Here is a 21,491-nt window from a genome sequence, read left to right as displayed (position 1 = left end):
TTTGTTCATGTAATTGTGCCGAGCGTCATGCACCCTCCTCTCTGTGCATGTGTGCGTAAAATCCCCTTCAGAGCTTGTGCGTAAAGGCGCACGTCTGTGTGTGCGCGCCTGTGCATGTGCGTAAAAGCGCACAGGCGGCGAGGGCAGTCAGCCTCCTCGGCTTTGTTTTCTCAACGACAGTAATAGTTTGAATTCATGTCGGCAAACACAGCTCGTGCACGGTCGGTGTGCGTTCATGTGTGTGTTTTGGGGTAAGGGCGAGAGGAGGGGGAGGCGGGGTGAAGCACTGAGCGCGCCGCTATTGTCTACTGATAAAAATCATTCTGGAAACACACACACACACACACACACACAGAGAGAGAGAGAGAGAGAGAGAGAGAGCCCAGAGGCGGCAGGTCAGACGCTGTAACCCGAGTGCCTCCTTTCGGTAGCATTGAGTACTGCAGATCATAAAAGCCTGTTTATTTTCTTATTTTCTGACTGGTGTGTGTAATCAGACTGCTAATAATGTTATAAAATACAATGATAATAATGATAATAACAATAATACATATTGTTTATGAAACGTTTTAAACCAGATTGTCCACCTAAATGTCCCTTAAATGCAGAAAAAAAACCGTGTTCCAGTCCATGAAATGTCTCATATTCTGTATCATCTTCAGTGAAGCTAAATCATGCTAACACTGAGTCAAACTCCCAAGACGGTTTATAGCTGCCATTGAACATATCGAGGTATGTCCTCTGTATTGTTTCTGGGAATTTGGAATTTTTACGTTTTACAGTATCACACACATTACACTGGTAATTTGTCGATGTCCACCAGAATTATATGTATATATATTCTGGTGGACTTTGTGATTCAACGTTTTAAAAATAAGTCTTTCCTTTATTTTAAAACCTATATAAACTGCAGTCCTGCGCCTTTGTCAAAACAACTTTCTGTAGTGTTATTTTTGGTAGATAAAAAAAGGTATGACTCAGGCTGCTGTCTGCAGGAAGCACAGAGGTGAATATTAAACCTTGAAATTTCAAAAATAAAAATAAAAGTAGAGGCTGCAGGGCCCTCATCGGCAGCACGTGCTTCATGTTGCCAGCTCATTGCTTTTTCTACTGCAATGCACATTATAATCACTGTTATTTCACCCCGACAGGTTAGCGAAGGCTCCAGCTCTGCCTGAACGTGTTGAGTGACCCAAAATAGAGCACTGCCACTGTGGAGCGAGCTCGTCCAGCTAACAGCAGGTGTTTGGAGTGGAGAGAGCATGATACTCAACAAGCCTGTAAAAGTCGAGCAAATTTGGATTCTTGTGCCATCTTCAGGACACAAAGCAGCAAATGACCGGTTAGTGGTGACTTTACGTTTGTGTGTGTGTGTGTGTGTGTCTGTAAGTGATGTTGTGCTTGTACTAATTCAGCCACTGATTGTGCATTAAGTGTTAACAATTCATGTATTTCCACATTTAGTTCTGTTGTTATACAGTAATATAATATTTCATACTTCCATCCATCAACATGGATCTGCTGGGCCGCTGTTAATCTCCTCTGTCCTCACACACTGTGCACAGTGTACAGTGGCTCCATGTTTGATGTGTGTCATTCATTATGGAACATATGACATATGGCCTAAGCCACGAACTTAAATAGCCTAATAAGAGGTCTTTGACACAGAGACCCGTCCTAAAGACAGCTCTTAATCATACATTGTATAAACTATAGACGTCTTCTCTGTGATGTCACCCTTGGGTTTCTGAAGAACTGCTAAAGTGGGCAGCTCCCAAGTCGACAAGAGCCACGCCGGGCTTTGAAACGGTGGAATCACAACTTCCTGGTCAGTCACGTGATGCCATGGGGCTAAAATATAGCCTTACTTACATTGTGAAAGAGACTCCTGTATGGGCTGATAATAGTTTTTTGGCGTAAATCAACTTCCCAGTACGTAAACTTGAACAACCCTCATTTAAACTATTAGGTCCCAAAGGTTGTAAAATGCCCTAATAGTTATTGTCCCTCCTCCGTTCATGTGAATTAGAACGAGGCTGGACCGAGAGCTCGGAGGCGGGGTTAAAGAAACACCAGTGCACTTGCTATATGGGCCCCATGGATGAAGAAGATCAACGGAAGAGCAGAGTAATTACATTTTTCGTGAATCAAACTTTGCTTCATGCTCCACTGAGCCACTTTCAGGAATGAAAAGGGGGCCCCGCCTCCAACGCTGTATCCATCCACGGGGCCTCCACCCGTCGCCATCTTGGCAGTGAATACACAACCTAACTCCTAACAAGCAGACCTGGTACGGCACCCGCCTGTCACTCAAAGTATGCATAACTTTAAGCCTTAATATAATTTAAAGGGTGAGTAACATTAAAATTCATTCCCCGTACAGTTGTCATGAATGGGGATATTAGATTTTGAGATTTTGAGGCTGCTTGTTGTTTTCTGCTGTATAGTTGGACATTGGCACAACATGGGGGTCTATAGGGAGTGACTCGCTTTTGGGGCCTATAGTGGTCATTTGATGAACTGCAGCTTTTGTCACTTCCCCTTTGGCTTCATCTCTCAGCACCCAAGTTTGCCGCATGGTCCTAATGATCCGGCAATGAAGTCAGACATATCGGAAGGTCATCAAGTCGGAGTTTTGGGAGTCCAGAGAGCAGTTCTAAAAAAAAAACCAAGAAACCGTGGCAGAACTCTTTAATTTACAAGCTGCATTCAGTGACACACACTGAGCTCTGTGATCGTTTGTTTACACTCACTGCAGATTTTGTATGACAACAGAGCTGAAATCCAGATTACCCCTCCCCACACACACACACACACACACCTCCTCCAATCTGCCGTATTAAATCTCTGCTGTGTTTTTGTACCAGATGGTGTTTCTGTTTAACTGGATCTGAACCTCCAACAAAGGCTCTGTTTGGGCTGCGTTCACAAGCATGAAGACACCGGCTAACACAAACACACACATTGATTCAGAACAGTACATTGAGATTTTTCCCTGAGCAATGAGGGATTATTGATGGCATTTCAGACGCTCTCACTTTCAGTTTTAACATCCAAATGAAGAGGTTTAGATAATCTGGATAAACTGAGTAAATGTTATGAGCACTCGGAAATGATGGACAACGCTAAAAAGTAATCCTTCAGAACATGTTGTCAACGACGACTCGATGACACTGCATTGCAAGTTGTGCAACTTTTTTTTGCCGGGTGACAATGTGTTTTACCAGAGCCCTGCTTCGACTAGCTCCATTCAAATGAATGAGACAACTTGTTTTTATCACGCGGGGCGTCTGAACGTGGCCTGATGGGAAGCTGAACGGGGTTCTGAACGATCATTCTGAGCATATATATCATTCTTTCCCCACAATTCCCATAAAGGTTTTCCCATAGATGATTTTAAAAACAGAACTGCAGCTAATCTCGCTTATTTATTGCGGCTCTGTGAGGCTGTACTTAGCTAACACTGACAATGCTAACATCCTGATGATTAGCAGGTATATTGTTTACCATGTTCGCCACCTTAGCGTAGCATGTTAGCATGCTAACATTTACTGAGGTCATTAGTATTGTAGGTATAGGTGCCAAACATTTGCTTGTTTCAGCCTCTAAAATGTGACGATTTGCTGCTTTTCTTCGTTATCCATGTTGGTAACCTGTGTGTCTTTGGGACAGGTGTGAGAGTTCCCAATAAAAAAGAGTTCCGCGGCTTTGAGCTACAACACGCTCTTGTAATGCTTGGCCTCCTGGTGGTTAACAAATCAAAATGGTTTCTTAAGTTCCTGCAATCCTGTTGTGACAGAAGAACTTTCCAGTCACTCTGCTTCTCCACTGTGCTTCATCTCCTCGGTCAGACAGTTTCAGTGTCTGTGTCAGTTTTTCCGCTGGCCGAACTCACCACCAGCTGCACAGATTAAACAACTGTTGCCAAAACAGCAAAAGTATTTATGAGCAGCTTTTAAGAGTTAGATTATCATGAGTCTGGTCTCGCAAAACATGAACTTGGCTGACTCCTCGTTCACCGTCATGAGCGCTCCATTGAGGAGGGGGACAGAAAACCTGACGCAACCTCCCAGCTCTCTTTTTACATTACTCCCTCTCATAGCCTACAGCGAGCGATCCAAACTCCAGGACCAACTGCTGTTTTCTAGGAAGTGGTGAATCACATTGAAGGTCTGATCTCTTATCGATTTCACCTGTTAAATCCGATTTAGTCATCAAGGAGAGAAGACTGGAGGAAGGAGATTAAAAGCTCCAGGTGCTCTCCTTTTCAAATGACAGACTTCTTAGCGTTTAGTTGTTTTTCTTCTCTTCCTCCTTTCTCTCGTTCTTCTCGCTTGTGTCCAAAGCTGCAGCCACATGACGACGATGATTATGTTGCATCGTCAAACTGTTGCGTTCTTATTTATTCATAATACCACAATAAAATGTCATGAACAACACTAGTACAGTTTAATTTATAGTTTAATTGTTAAAAAGTCCTTCCTAATTTCCTAAAACAGCTGGTCACTGTAGTTCTTATCAAACAAACAGAAGGAAATAGTACATTTCTTGGGGACTATTTTCAGTGGCGGATTAATCTACATTTAGTGCTCTAGTGAGTATTTGTGGCAGCAGGACTATGTGTGTGAGATTGAGTCAAAATAAACTACAGTGTGTGTGTTTATGGTAAGGAAGGAGTGGCTCATTGATGTCTTTTAATAGTTTCTGGACAACAATGGAGCTCTATGGCACAGACAGAGTATATATTAGGCTTTGGTTCACACATAATACTTGTTAGTAGATACATTCAGTGTGGGTTTTGTTGTCCAACGATGATGTCCAAGGCGAGGGTCACATAACAGATGGAGACAGTCGGCTACTTCTCGGTTTTAATGCTAACGTTACCTTTGCTGTCAGCAGGCAATCACAGTGGAGAATCGTGCTAGCTCTAGCGTTAGCTACCTCTGTTAGTCACATGATAGCTTGAAATAGCAGGAAGAGGCAGACCAAGGTCATCTTTGAAGTTATTATTTTCTCTATAAGTGTCCGAACAAGTGTTGCCGCATTGGGAGGCTACTTTGTATTAAATTGTCAGGTAGAGGTAGTTTTGTGCAGGTTGGGATAATTTGGACTAGTTTGTGTATCATATTCACACTGGTCCAAACGTATCACCTTTCTGAGCACAACGTCTGGTCCGTTTAATCACATTCTCATCTCTCATTCTGCCTGAATCTACATCTGCATTAACACGAGTTGTTCCTGATCCAGATAACATATCCAGACACAGATCACATGTTAATACCAAATGGAAACTGGGTTCAGAAAGTAGATTTAGAAAGTAGATCTTTCCTTGATTTTGTAGCTCCAGTATCAGATGATAAACGTCACAGCTTTATGGTTGCATTAAGGTTTGCAATATTTCCAATGAAATGAAACACACATAAGATATAGATTTTAGTTTTACAGATTACTAATTCAAATTTGTGCGGTAAACGTCTTAAAACAAGTAAGGCATTCCCCTTATGTGTGTGTGTACAGTGTAATAAATCATGAATCTCCATATAAAATAATGATGTCACAGCCACCCACACACATGTGTACATCGAGGGCTACACGTGTAAGTGGAGCTAAATGGGAAGGGAGAAGCATTAACACTGGTAGGATTACAAATTTAGTTCCCACTGAGACCAGCTGGTTCTTTAATTTTTTGCAGCCTGGATATGTTTTTGTCAGCTCGTATGAAATCGTCCAACAAACTGCATGCACATCATGTTCAGTAGAACATACAGCCTGAGGACTGATATGTGTTCATTTACTTGGCTTAAAGAAACGTTTTATAAATATCTACGCCAGGAAGATCGTGCGATTGGTCGCATGTGTGTGCATGTGCATCCATTAATGAATGAGTGAGTGAGTGAGTGTGCATCTCTTTGTCTGTCCACGGCTAATCTTGCATTCTGCTCCAGCAAACTGCATAATATTTTGGGTGCCAAGTTATGGCTGCGTGCTCAAGGACCTCTCGTGGTTGCAATGACTCACACATTTTTTTCAAAACACCTTTTATTGCCTGTTTTATACTTCCATTGACTGCCTGCTGACTCCTCATTCACTACTCTTAAGCGGCCCCAGGCCTGTAGGGGATAGTGGTGATAACACAGCTGAGGGAATCGCCGACCCTCCCCCCCAAACCGCTACTCTGCGCCTACGGATTGGGTGTTGTGTTTGGCTGACAGCTAATGGACCTACCAACTCAGAAGCTGCTATGCTGGCAAACAGCTTGGTGGGTTTAATTTTGTTTTTGATAAGATTGTATGAAGGGTATTATACTACGACTTTGTGGCGATTACTTGCATACATTACCGCTTGTTCTTGAGTTTGAATGAAGTGCGTTTTTACAACGCTTTGCAGCCCATTACTTGCGTGCATCACCGGTTGTTAGTTGGCTCACTTTTGATGTTTTGTATGATGTGTTTGGCTAACCGCTAACAGTTAACAGAACTACCATTACACACACTGCACGTCTCCACAACTCAGCTGCAGTGGGCAAGATGGTATGACAAGTCTTATACAACGACTTTGTGCTAATTGCCTGCAGTCATCGCTGCTTGTTTTTGAGTTTGAATGAAGTGTTACAGCTGACGGTAGATGAATTTCACTTTAATCCCATTTCATGAGATCTCGATTCTGCTTTTAACTAAACATTTATCTGCAAAACATTATGAAGAGCGTATGTCAGATCATAAGTCTGGTGTGTGTAATCACAAAATCATAGAAATTTGGAGTATTGTTCCAGAGATTTAGAGGCCTGTTCACTGTTTTGTGAACCAGGAAATTTATGTCAAGTAATTCATCAATAGTTTGTTGGAAACTATGATGGGATCTGACAGCCTGTCAGTCAGTATGAAGCATCAGCAACGTTGTTTTTTCAAGCATGAGCTGCCGCCCCAACTCGACATCCATATCTTTGGCCTCTATGCCGGGTCTTTCATTGACCTCTGTCATCGCAGTTTTGAAAGTTATGCGGTCGAAGCCTCGTCTGTCGTCACCTACTGGATTTCCTGGACGCTCTCTATTTGAAAAATACCTCTCAACCTGATTTTGTTTCCTTTTCAGGTACCTATGTTTGTCTGTCATCCGCCAACATTTTAAACAAGCTGTGACAGATATGACAGCATCATCGGCGAACTGTATCATATTCGCTTATGGGCATGACATGATCCATCTCGGAATGGTTTAAAGTTTAAACTAAACTGTTTTAGGAGGAGGAGGAGGGAGTCTCAGTGGAGAAAGGAGGACAGTGGATGGGGACTTACTTCCTGTCAAAGCATGTTAAGAGCGAGGCGGTCGTACTGTACCGCGGTAACTCCCTCTGGAGAGTACAGTGCAGGGAGGAGATGGGTCCTGGTCCTCCAGTTGGCGATATTATTACAGCCTGAGCCGTTACACCGAGAGACGCCAAACTAAATCAGGCTGACTCGCCAGCAGCTTTGGGGTCATCCGAAGTTCACAGCTATTAATAGCACCAGGCGTTAAGAGTAGAACCACTGAACACACACACACACACGTACACACACACACACACATTGCTCCTCCCATTCAACAACACACATCTACACACAGAATATATGTACAAGTACATGCATACATGCAACCCCCGCAAAGCTTTACCACACACACACACACACACACACACACACACTACAGTGATGGAAACACGTGCACACTCGTCATTGAGAGGATGAGGAGGGGGAGACTAGGGCAGAGAGGAGGAGGACGATGAAGGCAGGCCTGGTTGGCACAGCGTCAGAGCACCCATGTTGCCACGAGGCAGAGAGACAACAAAGCGTCCGTTACAAATCAAAACATTCCGTTGATTCATTCTGGGATGTTTTACTTTCCTCCGCCTCCTCCCTCCCTCCTACTCCATCCCTCCTTCACCTCCCCCTTCTCTCTTTCTCTCTCTCTCTCTCTCTCTCTGTTGTGTTTGGGATGCTCACACACTGACCTACATTGAGAAAGCAGTGATAAAATCGGGGGCTTGTGAGTTTGTTTGTGTGCGGTTGTCAGTGCCAGGTTGGTGAGTGCATGCGAGAGTCTGATTTTGTTTATGCACATGCATTTAATGTTTGTTTGTGCATGCATATGTAAGTATTCTAAGACAGTGTATTCTATGATTTGCAATATGCAGCATGTGGCAGCATGTGGTCAGTGCTGGATGTCTAAAGGAAACCTGCTGCCGTGTAAATCTTACCAGGGTCATGGTCATTGGTGTGGAAACATAGCTAACTGTTCATTATAAAAATAAATTATGGCATATTAGGGAATACTTTGACATTTTTTTTACATGTATGCAGCTGGAGTCAGGATGTGGTTAGCCTAGCTTAGCAGAAAGCCTGGAAGCAATTAGCCTGGCTGTTAAAAATATCTATCACCAACGATGCATCTTGTTTATTAAATCCATACAATGTGACAGTGAGTCAGGGATTCATTGTCCAGCTGTAGATATTTACCAATCTATTATTTTGTGTTTGTGTGTCATGACACATATTTCAAACCACATCATCCAGTTAACCAGGCGGAAGATTAAAACACACACACACACACACACACACACACACACACACACACACACACACACACACACACACACACACACACACACACACACTTTACCCCCTGTTTGCCTCCTGGCTGTTCATTCAGCTTTGCACAAAACATACACAAATTATAAATTTTAACAAAAAGATAAATTATATATACAGTTGCTGACTCAACCATAAATATTCAGATATACATATATTGTACATATAAAGTGATAATCAGAATTTCAAACATTCCTGTTAGTGGTTGTTCCAGCAAAGTCATCTTTTACTGGATTGCACTGATTATTAATACAAGTTGGTTTTCTAAAATGATCCCTGATATTCATTGACTGATAATTAAGAAAAAAATATTAATAATATTTTAAGTGTAATTATTCTGCTTGAGAAACGGGTAAAATACAATTACAGTTTGTCAGATTCTAAATGAGCTCTTGTGTGTATTAGCTGTTCATTCATCTGTTGTTATTCTGCCCATTCCTCTTCTTCTTATGCAATTTGCTCTCTATTTGTGTGCAGTTGGCTGACATGCACATGTTCTGTGATTAGCCCGTGTTTCTGCTGCTGTTGACTCTGAACCGACTCGAGGTGTTCCTCATGGGCCAGCGTTCAGCCCGCTTTACACCCAAAGTGGATTAATGGGTCAGTTTAGCGAAGTTCATCCAGGGTTCAAGTTACAGTTCAAATAGAGTTCAGCTGAGCGGAGACAGAGGGGAGGAGGGAGAGCCAGAGCCGCTCTGCTGGAAAACACAGAGATAGAAACAGAACGATCAAAACAGAACAGAGATAGGAACACAGAACGATCAAAACAGAACAGAGATAGGAACACAGAACCCTACAAATATAAAGACAGAACAGAGATAGAAACAGAATGATAAAAACAGAACAGAGATAGAAACAGAATGATAAAAACAGAACAGAGATAGAAACAGAACGATCAAAACAGAACAGAGATAGGAACACAGAACGATCAAAACAGAACAGAGATAGGAACACAGAACCCTACAAATATAAAGACAGAACAGAGATAGAAACAGAATGATAAAAACAGAACAGAGATAGAAACAGAATGATAAAAACAGAACAGAGATAGAAACAGAACGATCAAAACAGAACAGAGATAGGAACACAGAACGATCAAAACAGAACAGAGATAGGAACACAGAACCCTACAAATATAAAGACAGAACAGAGATAGAAACAGAATGATAAAAACAGAACAGAGATAGAAACAGAATGATAAAAACAGAACAGAGATAGAAACAGAATGATAAAAACAGAACAGAGATAGAAACAGAACGATCAAAACAGAACAGAGATAGGAACACAGAACGATCAAAACAGAACAGAGATAGGAACACAGAACCCTACAAATATAAAGACAGAACAGAGATAGAAACAGAATGATAAAAACAGAACAGAGATAGAAACAGAATGATAAAAACAGAACAGAGATAGAAACAGAATGATAAAAACAGAACAGAGATAGAAACAGAACGATCAAAACAGAACAGAGATAGGAACACAGAACGATCAAAACAGAACAGAGATAGGAACACAGAACCCTACAAATATAAAGACAGAACAGAGATAGAAACAGAATGATAAAAACAGAACAGAGATAGAAACAGAATGATAAAAACAGAACAGAGATAGAAACAGAACGATCAAAACAGAACAGAGATAGGAACACAGAACGATCAAAACAGAACAGAGATAGGAACACAGAACCCTACAAATATAAAGACAGAACAGAGATAGAAACAGAATGATAAAAACAGAACAGAGATAGAAACATAATGATAAAAACAGAACAGAGATAGGAACACAGAACCCTACAAATATAAAGACAGAACAGAGATAGAAACAGAACGATAAAAACAGAACAGAGATAGAAACAGAATGATAAAAACAGAACAGAGATAGGAACACAGAACCCTACAAATATAAAGATAGAACAGAGATAGAAACACAGAACCCTACAAACATAAAAATAGAACAGAGATAGGAACACGGAACCCTACAAACATAAAGATAGAACAGAGATAGAAACAGAACGATCAAAACAGAACAGAGATAGAAACAGAACGATCAAAACAGAACAGAGATAGGAACACAGAACCCTTAATATATAATAAAAGAACAAAAATAGAAACACAGAACCACAAAAACATAAAGAAAGAACAGAGATAGTAACAGAACCATAAAACAGAACAGAGATACAAACAGAACCATAAAAACAGAACAGATAGAAACACAGAACCATAAAGACAGGTAGGACTCGATCTCTTCAACTCAATCTCTAATTATGTGTTCAAACTGAGCATTATTATTTCATATGATGACAATCAGCCCTGAAATGTGTGGGGTGTTCCAGAAGTGCTCTTTCCATCAGACACACGTCATTAAATGACTTGTTAACACTATGGGCTGCTGTACGCTATTGTTCTCTTTGCTTACACAAAATACAGAAAGTAGTGAGCCAAGCTCAACAGATAATGACACCAAACCATCTGAGAAGTAATGTGAGGAAGCTGACTTTGTCAAATGTAACAACATTAGCTTGTCACTCAGTGACGCACCACGAAGCTAACAGAAAAACGTCAATACTGCAGTGTAGCTTATGTGGGATGACATTCAGATTACTAAATTAGGGAATCTCTACAGGAACCTAAAAGAAGGTTTTGTGGGTTTGAACAATGGGTCTCAATAGATGAACAAATGTGTTCTTATTTGTCTCATACAAGTGATTGAAGGGAATTTGTCACATTTTGTAGAATTTCTGCAAACGAACTCCAGGAGTGGTCCAGGTCAGTCGCCATGTTCATGTTCCTCCTGCAACCTGTTTCTAGGTCTTCACACATTTCTTTCACCATCAGTGTTAGTTTAGTTGAGTCAGATCAGCAGCTTTTCATTGAAGCAACCAGGACTCTCATAAACTGAACATTTTGCTGTTTGTCTCTTTCGGCCCAGTTAGTTTGTACACTGAAGTATTCACACGGTCAAACTCCAGCTAAGCGGTTGTGTGAAGCTCCGGAGCCTCCTCTGAAATATGGATTATGGACGTGATGAATTATGCTACATACTGGGATCGGCGTGAGTCGGGAACAGCATCCAACTTATTCATGAGGTGCAGCAGGAGCTGAGGGACAAACAGCTGTGCTCCTGAGACCCTGCTGCTCAGCGCTGCATTAGCTTCTTGAACCCCAAGCTCAGGATTTAGCTGCAGGATTTAACTTAAGGCTTGAAGCCCCTGTGACTGAGGTCCGGGAGTGGGGAGGGGACGTAGGGGACGTAGGGGACGGCAGTTGTTTGGTCGTCAGAAGGTGGACAAACGCTGAAACGCTGACATCTGGTCCGTTAATATGATTACCAGAGCAGTTATAAAAATCGTAACTTTTTTTTAACAATCCGTCTATTTTAACATCAGCTTTTATTACAAAATATTATACAATGTCATAGTCATATTTAATATTGTAAATACAGTATTATATCGGCCTATTTATGTCTGTGCAATACTCACAAAGACCTCTTGCTCTGGTTAAAATGGGTCTCCATGTTTGTTTGTAACAAAGTTGCTGCCAAAACTTTGATTTGTAATTACCAATGCAGCCTCCATAATTCTCCACAAGGAAAGACGCAGAAATAAAAACCGGTGAAGAAAACAAAAAACCTTGCAACAAAACAAATACGACCCCAAATCACCAAATTGACAATTTGCACAGGACTTATATTATCTCTCATGACCTCTGCTACAGGTAGGAACTGATACTCTCTTTTGGCTTTGTCCTGCTGAATGTCTACATCTATTACAATTCACATCCTGTAACATCATGAATGTCGTCTGGAACGGTGAGTTAAATTACAGAGCAGCGCAGTGAATCTTTTATAATCCACCTCCCCCTGTAATTTTAATCCCGTTCAAATGGGGTTTATGTAACATTGCTGCCTTTATCTGTTAGAGTGATGGCTGAATGAAAGCACAGAGGAACTACCATGATGTCAATTCAAGCGCTGGGAGATGGAGAGGGATGCGGAGAGAGCTTACAGTGATGCTGCAACTTGCCCAAGTGATAGGTAGGATCTCAATGGGTTGGTCCACCAGGTTCATCGTGTTCCAGAGAAGTCTGCAAGGGTCGGGGGTCTGTCCAAATCCACAATTCATCAAGTCCACAAGACTTGGTTTCGTCTCATTTATCCAGTCGTAAACTCACTACTTCCCGAACAAACGCATCTTCTCTAAAACCTTACTTTCTAAACCACTTCAACCTGTATAAGCGTTTTAAATAGTAAGGTTTGTGGTCATTTATGGGGTGAAGAATTCCTTTGAGAGGCTTGCATTTACATTAAATCAAACAAATTACGTGTCAGTTATCAATCGCTCAGTTAGATTTTGTGAGGAATTAACAATCAAACACAAAAAGCTTGGAGACTCTCCTCTCAACAAAAAGGCATTGGTTGTTCAAATGCCAAACTTATGTTTAGCGTTATCAGACGAGAACCTCGTGTGGCTGTTATTAAGACTTGGCTGTCTCAGAAGGGAAGATGGAAGAAGGTTAAGGTGGATGATCCAATCATCAAAGCGTGTAGCTATGATAAGAGAGCCGCCTGATTGCATCCCGTATTTTACTAACAGTGAACATTTCTTTCTTTTAATCATGACAGTAATCCTTCCCTGAACGTTACCACATAGTGTTTGTGCCAAAACTTAACCAAACCTTTCAACATCTCAGTAGCGGATCAGAAAACAGCCATCTGAATCATTTTTGTAACATTAATTCTTGACAATTCGTGGTGTCTTGCCCATATGCGGTGCCAGATAAAAACTGGTTTTGAGGACAGTTTATTTTCTTCTTAGACAGTTTGGGATACGCTTGGCCTGCACAGACTTTGTATATGATACTGACTGAGCTACACAAATAAACTGGTTTTGATTGGGCTAAAGATTTGTTTATATTAAAAGGATAAGCACCCTCCATCCCACTGTAACACACACACACACACACACACACACACACACACAGGCATCCTGTGTCTTGTTTGGACTCTGAGGAGTCAGACACCAACTGACCGGACAAATGTTCTTTTGCTTTTTCTCTTAAACATTGCCGCTGGCCAACACTCCGCTGTGTGTGTGTGTGTGTGTGTGTGTGTGTGTGTGTGTGTGTGTGTGTGTGTGTGTGTGTGTGTGTGTGTGTGTTTTGACTGTGTGTGTCGGTTGTTGCCCACCCTCCAGGTCTGTGTGTATTGTAGCGGCCCACTGCTCCTGTGTATTTTGATTAAGGTCAATTTGGTAACTAGAGTTGGCAACACACACACACACACACACACACACACACTTACATACATACAATTGTACTCATCCGTCCTAAATGAATGTGTGACATTTTCACTTTTGACAAAAGCAAATATTAAGAGGAGAGAAGCATTTTTATGGATGATGGATAAATTGTGTTAAAGACATCAAATGTGTCTATATTTAACTAAAACGTTGGTTCTATACATTAACCATAGTTGTACACACAGTTTCAGGTGCGTCACTTTCAGTTTTACCTCCAAACAAAGCCTCGTTAAGACATGCACCTCGTCAAGGGAAGGTCCTGCAAATGTTTCCTGTTCATCTCACAGGCAATTTAACTCGTTGGGACACAGACATTTTGAGAAACATGCTTAAAGATCAAACCAAGTCTCATGTTTGTACATTAAATATGAAGCTACAGCCAGCAGCTGGATCATTTAGCTCAGCATTAAGACAAGAAACGTGGGAAAGTCTAACAAAGTCCTCCTAGCAGCACCTTCAAAGCTCACTGATGAACACGTTGTATCATGTTTTTTAATGCTTACAGACTGCATCGTCCTGGAGTCTCATGTGGTTCCACGTCAACTGGTGTCTGTCAATGTTGCATGTTGGTCTCGAGGCCCGTTAAGCACCTGAGTCACTTTAATGGGAGCGGCATGATCGGTTACACTTCCAACACGATACAAGTCTGAATCGGATGCCGTCACGATAATTCAAAAGCCTCGGCAGCAGAAGGTTAAAGGAGTAAAGTTAAAGTTCACTTACTTAGTGTTACATAAGAAGATCAATACCACTGTCTTATCTCTTTATGTGTGTATATATATATATATATATATATATATATATATATATTATACTGTAACGTACTGGATACTATGGATAACCCAGCTCACTGAGAGCGACTGCGCGCTGAACAGAAGGCTCATCCGAGTGTAAACTGTCATTTTTTTACACTTCTGCCCTCAGTTTGCAGTTTTCAAGCTGTTTTCAAGCTGTCAGAGAGTCTTCAAGACTTTAAATTTAATTATATTATAGTTTTCCAATCTCAGCCACGGTAGAAGTATATTTTAAGGACGGTGCTTTTGTGTTTCCTATGCAGATAACACACTTAATACAAAAGAAAATATATATACGGTATCTATATATACATATATGTTTATAAAACGCTCAGCTCTCAGACCTCCAACATGGCCGACTTACATCACTAAATGTGAAACGTTTATGATAAAGACACACGTGGCTAAATAAAATGTGTGACATGGGATATATGTAGGTTAGTGTACGGCGCTGACGAAGATGAACCTGATGGCCATAATGTATCTAATATACGTCCTGTAGTCTTAATGCATCTGAGACTGTACGCTGCTGCTGCTGTCGAGTCACATCGAATCAGCGAATCTTCACTGCCCATTGTTTCACTTACAGAGTGTGTGTGTGGGTGTGTATATATGTGTGTGCCTGTGTGTGTGTGTCTGTAAGGGTCACGCTAACGTAAGTCCAGCATGTTACTGTGTGTGTGTGTGTGTGTGTGTGTGTGTGTGTGTGTGTGTGTGTGTGTGTGATGCTGGAGGCTTTAAAGCTTCCACTGCTGTGTAACATGTCGACTCTTTTTAGTAATGTCATCCAACACACACACACACACACACACACACACACACACACACACACACACACAGCCTCTCAGCTTGGCTCTGTGCCCGTATGCATGACAAGACCTCTGGGACCCCCTAAACACACACATACATACACACACACACACACACACACACACACACACACACCACCACCCCCACCCAACCAAACTCGGCAGCCCAGCACCTAATAGCGCCCAACATCTTCCCCTGACGTGTGTGTGTGTGTGTGTGTGTGTGTGTCTCTGTGCGTATGTGCGGCAGAAAGAACACTGCGACCTAAAAACCCAGCTCACTGAGAGCGACTGCACGCCGAACAGAAGGCTCATCCAAGTGTAAACACACACACACACACACACACACACACACACACACACACACACACAGTGAGGCACATACTGTAGTGTGAACACGCGCGCACACACACACACACACACACACACACACACACACACACAAGGCACGTGGACACATGCACTTAGTCACACACTCACTTGGACACCCACAAACAGCAGATGCAGACATATAAACACAAATTGAATAAAAAAATTGGGATGTACACACACTCCTAGCACACTGTATGTGCGCACGTGTGTGTGTGTGTGTGTGTGTGTGTGTGTGTGTGTTGTTATACAGCATCTTATTTTCTTATTGAGGATATCGGATCATGGGATGACAACTGAACCGTCTCCATTGCAACTGAGCAAACCCCATCCACTGAGGAAGGCTGTGAGATGCGGTTGAATGCTCCAGAAAAAGCCGGTCCTGTAAGTGAGTGAACTCTCAAATTATTTATCGTTGTTTTGCTTTGTGTTGCTACGGTTTTTACGAGCATATTGAGTACACATGCATTCATATTCAATGTGGTAACAGATCCTTAAAGAGAGATCCCTTCCTGATGTACATTCACTGTAAGTGATGGTGGACAAAATCCACAGTCCTCTCTCTCTCTCTCTCTCTCTGCAAAAAACACATCTCAGACGTTATGAAATGATTTTACATGAAGCACATTTGTTCTGTCACTTGGATGAGCTACTGAAAAAAAAAGAAAAGAAAAAGCAGAAACACACCCTCTGTAATGCTGGAGAAGGAATTGACTGTACTGTACTTTATGTACTGCCTCCAGGAAATAGCCACAGCCCTGCAAGCTGAGTTTGACACTGACACCAGCTGTGGCATCGTCCCGCCTACTCGGCTTTTATATGTGACCAAACTAACTGTCAGCGGTTTGAATAGAAGCTTTACTGTATTAATTAACTCACTGCTGAGATCTGCTCAAATGTGATATGTGTTCAGGTCCAGATCTGGTTACATAACAGTTGACCTTCCTGTTAGCGGTGTTAAATAATGTGTATTACCAGGATAAAAGCTGGACCTCAGAATAAGATTGCATTTATTGTCTTTGCACAGTACAGGTAGTAACACGTTGAAAAGAATATTGCAGCTACATGAGTTCACTTCACTCTTAAAACCAGATACACCCGTAGGTCCCCCATTTGGACGCAGAGTACATCAAAACTTAGAGAGTTTTGTGTTAAAAGTAACTGGCAGAGAACCCACGAAGAACGAATATAGTGATGTTATAGTTCTGCAGAAACCTCAGCGTCCTGGGAACAACATGAACTAGGTCACTTCTACATGAGACAAACACATCTCCCATCAGCCAAGCAAACAAATAACAAAATATCATAAATCATACTCGATATGACTGGGACAGACCGGAGAAAAAGGCTGCTACACTCCGTTAGCAACGTGCTACCTACGAACATGCAGCATGAAAAAGCACGAGCGCCTGACGGAGATTACGGACATAGTTTCCATTTCTCTCCCCGGTAAACCATCGCAGAGATATTCAGCTTCGAACACAAAAAGTCACACAGCTTTCATCGAATATTGTACTTACTTTTGGTCGAATCTCAGCGAAAAAATGGAATATCTCCGTACTTCCACTTCATGTTTGTCCAGCTGCTGGTGCTCCGTGTGAATCCGTTCGATTCGTGTCTCTCCGACACTCCTCGGATTCTTGGGAGGGTTGGAAGCTCAGCAAATCAGATTTCAGAGCTGGACCTTTTTGAGCTTTATTGGCTAATAGTGCTGTTAATCATCTAGCTTTCAATTCCAGGCAATTCTATTGGCTCCTACGGTTCGAAGGATGTCTCAATGGTGAAAATCGGAGAAGGGGGGGCTGAGATACAGCCCTGAACAGAGAGTCGAAGCAGGATTTGACCTTAAACTAAATAACTAAAAAGGGCATAGAAAGAGCTTAAAACACTCAAAAAAGGTCCAATCTTCGGTCTATTGATTCAATGAACATATAGATACATAGAAGTGATATAGAGTGTTTTTGAATTTTAAAAATACTTTTTTATTCAAATATTGGAGTATTTGATCAATTTTCTAATTTGAAATGCTCTATATTTCATAAATGTTTCACTGTATCTATGTATAGCTGTGTATATAGAGCCTATATCAGTTGTTCTAAGAGCCCAGCATATTAAAAGTCTTGGATACCCATACTTTCCAAAAAACAATACCCTAAAAGTGCTGTTTTTCAAGATCGAGCTTTTGAGTTTTCCAAGTTCTGCTGTGTTCCATCCTTATCTTATGTGAACCAGTAACATGTATTCTGATAGTTCCATGATTTTTCTCATCTCAAAAATATATAAAAAAAAATTATTTTTTTTTTTATTTTTTTATTTTTTTATTTTTTTTATACAATTAATTAGGTATTTCTTATCTTTATTCGAGCTGAGGCCTGCAAATAGGCCTCGTTTTTAAAAGGTTAAAGTTTTGATGACGTCTCTGCTGTACATCTGCCCCGGGGCCAAATGTAAATACATTTATTTCAGTAATGTATCTAAGTATGAATTTGAGGTATTTCAGGAATTTGTTGAACCAGTTGCAGCCCAATGTAGAATAGAGCATATTTACTTCACTAACATATGGTTAGTGTATGTGAGTGTGTGGGGGAGGTGGTTGTTTGTGTGTATAGTAAATATTTTTACAGGAGCAATCATCTTGGCTTCATGTCAGAGTCCCCAGCTGTCGGCACAACACTGGCCCCTGGCAGAGAGAGAGAGAGAGGGAGAGAGAGAGAGAGAGAGAGAGAGAGAGAGGGAGAGAGGGAGAGAGAGAGAGAGAGAGAGAGAGAGAGAGAGAGAGAGAGAGAGAGAGAGAGAGAGAGAGAGAGAGAGAGGGAGAGAGAGAGAGAGAGAGGGAGAGAGAGAGAGAGAGAGAGAGAGAGAGAGAGAGAGAGAGAGAGAGAGAGAGAGAGAGGAGAGGGAGAGAGAGAGAGAGGGAGACAGTGACACAAACCTCAGCCTCTGGTGTCTCTGGTGTCTCTGTGGTGTGCTGAGGCACTGAGTGTTGCCATGATGACCAGCTCAACAGAACTTAGCATTCAGCTTCCACACAAACACGTCACACTTACCTGGACTGAGTGTCCTGGTCCATCAAGTTACTGTTTAGTTTAATCAGTGGACTTTTTTTAAACCGACTTCATTTCTGTGAGCACTCAGGCTGTTTTCATTAAACTCATTTCATTAAAGCAGCAGCAGGTTCAGGGTCCCCCGGTGTCCGTAAGGTTGATCCGTCCCGTCACACCCTCACGCGCTCCAGGCCACGCCTCCTCATTAACATAACACTTGAACAGCTAAAATATGAAATGCTGAACGGAAAGAGGCAAATACAGAAGGAAGGAAGGACATTTTAAACAACAAAAAGATAGCTTTCTTTAATTATTCATCTCCACAGCACATCGTGGTTTTTACGGCGCTCCAGGGGGGTAAAAGTATCAGAGGTTGAAAACATAAATACAGCTACGGCAGCCCAGAAGGATTGACCCTTCTTTTATAGTTCACATTGACCTAAATGTACTAAGTAAAGTCAATCTACAACCTTCTTTTCCGGGACTCCATAAAGTAAAAGTTTTTGCATTTAAGCCAATTCAGGATTTTATATCAACAATTTCAATATGCAGTTTGCAGTTTTAACGTCTTTCATAATCATCTTGAATACTAAAATATAATACTAGTTTATTTTTGGTCCCCAAACATGTCTGTAACGTAAATATGATGCTAGAACCAGCAGCTAGTTAGCTTAGCTTAGCTCAGACAGTATAAACAGGGAGAAACAGCTCTATCAATAGGTGGGTGTGTATCTGTGCATGTGTGTGTGTGTGCGTGCGTGCTTGTGTGTGTGCGTGTGTGTGTGTGTGTGTGTGTGTGTGTGTGCGCATGTGTGCATCTATGCATCTATTTGAGTAACATTACATTCTGTCTATGTATTTTTCATGTTTCAGCTGTTCCTTTGATAGATCCGCCTTGATGATGTACAAGACTGCATGCAGGGATGCAGGTTGGCTGTGTGTGTGTATGTATGTGTGTGTGTGTGTGTGTGTGTGTGTGTGTGTGTGTGTGTGTGTGTGTGTGTGTGTGTGTGTGTGTGTGTGTTGAGGCGTGCTGTATGTACTTGATGTTCCGGTACGTTCTGACCTCCTGGCTCCTGGAATCGGCGTCCTTCAGGATTCAGACTGACGAGCCGTTAACTGAAGTCTGTCTGTTATGTTCTATGAATCTCCTAACTGAGCTGCTGTGCGTACATCAACTATTTACTACACATGATATAAATATGCACACAATGCAGGGTTCTTGGTGGTACTACACACAACCTCACTTTCAAATCAAAGCATATTTATTTGACAAAAAATAAACAAAAAATTATATGTTGCCATTTTACATCAGCGTCTGCCAGTTTTTAAAAATATAATGGATTTATATACAGCATTTGTCATATAGTGATAGAAAACATGTTATTTTAAATATGTGTTATTTTTATGGCGATGACATGTATCAAAGAAGTGTTGATGTGTTGAGAGACCGTTGTTTAATTTGACTTCATCCTACCAAACCTTCACTGGATGATGTTTAGCCATGTTAGCGTGCTAATATCTTTATTTCAAACTATTAAGTGAAGTTTTGTACAAACATCAGTCTGTTGGTCCTCCGTTTGGTTCAGACTCAGATATCTCAGTAACTATCTTATGAATTGCCATGACATTTTTAAATTAATAAATTACAGAAGTGTGTGTGTCCACAGGTTATGCAGAAGTCAAGGTTAACAAACCATGACTCAACTTCATCAGAACATGACTCAGCTTCATTAGAACATGACTCAGCTTCATCAGAACATGACTCAGCTTCATTAGAACATGACTCAGCTTCATCAGAACATGACTCAGCTTCATTAGAACATGACTCAGCTTCATCAGAACATGACTCAGCTTCATTAGAACATGACTCAGCTTCATCAGAACATGATTCAGCTTCATTAGAACATGACTCAGCTTCATTTAGAACATGACTCAGCTTCATCAGAACATGACTCACCTTCATTAGAACATGACTCACCTTCATTAGAACATGACTCAGCTTCATTAGAACATGACTCAGCTTCATTAGAACACGATTCAGCTTCATTAGAACATGACTCAGCTTCATTAGAACATGACTCACCTTCATCAGAACATGACTCAGCTTCATTAGAACATGACTCAGCTTCATTAGAACATGATTCAGCTTCATCAGAACATGACTCAGCTTCATCAGAACATGACTCAGCTTCATCAGAACATGACTCAGCTTCATTAGAACATGACTCTTCCCAAGGCAAAGCTGGGGAACAAAGTAAGCATATTTCCCAAAATGTGAAACTTTTCCTTTAAGACTGCTTTTGAAGGAGAGCCCAGTCTACAGTAAGCCTTTACTTTAATGTGTGACCAGCAATTACCAAGCATACATCCGCTTTGTTCATGAGTGTACAATTGAGAATTTGTGGCTAAATGTGTGTAAATTATATTATAATATAATTTGGAATAATTAGCTTGATACACAATAATAAGCCCATATTTGTAGAACAACTGGACCGTGTGACAGTGTTTTGGATGAAGAAATATTGTAGCATCAGACAACTTCTGTCTTTATT

At 41.2% G+C, this 21,491-nt stretch overlaps 1 protein-coding gene across 1 annotated transcript in view; it reads left to right on the top strand.

Annotated features, from left to right (window-relative positions):
- LOC137888497 (acylphosphatase-2-like) overlaps positions 1–21,491 on the top strand; it is an 84,429-nt gene that overhangs the window by 54,262 nt on the left and 8,676 nt on the right. Inside the window, exon 3 of the mRNA XM_068731904.1 lies at positions 1,152–1,342. Within this exon, the coding sequence (XP_068588005.1) occupies positions 1,336–1,342 (7 nt within the window). The 5' untranslated portion in view covers positions 1,152–1,335. The remainder of the gene's footprint in view (positions 1–1,151; positions 1,343–21,491) is intronic.

Source organism: Cebidichthys violaceus, unplaced genomic scaffold (assembly GCF_023349555.1).
Source record: "Cebidichthys violaceus isolate CVI_PGR_0920_01 unplaced genomic scaffold, fCebVio1.0.p SCAF_54, whole genome shotgun sequence".
In the NCBI taxonomy this organism is placed as follows: domain Eukaryota; kingdom Metazoa; phylum Chordata; class Actinopteri; order Perciformes; family Stichaeidae; genus Cebidichthys; species Cebidichthys violaceus.
This window is presented reverse-complemented; position numbering and strand designations above follow the sequence as displayed.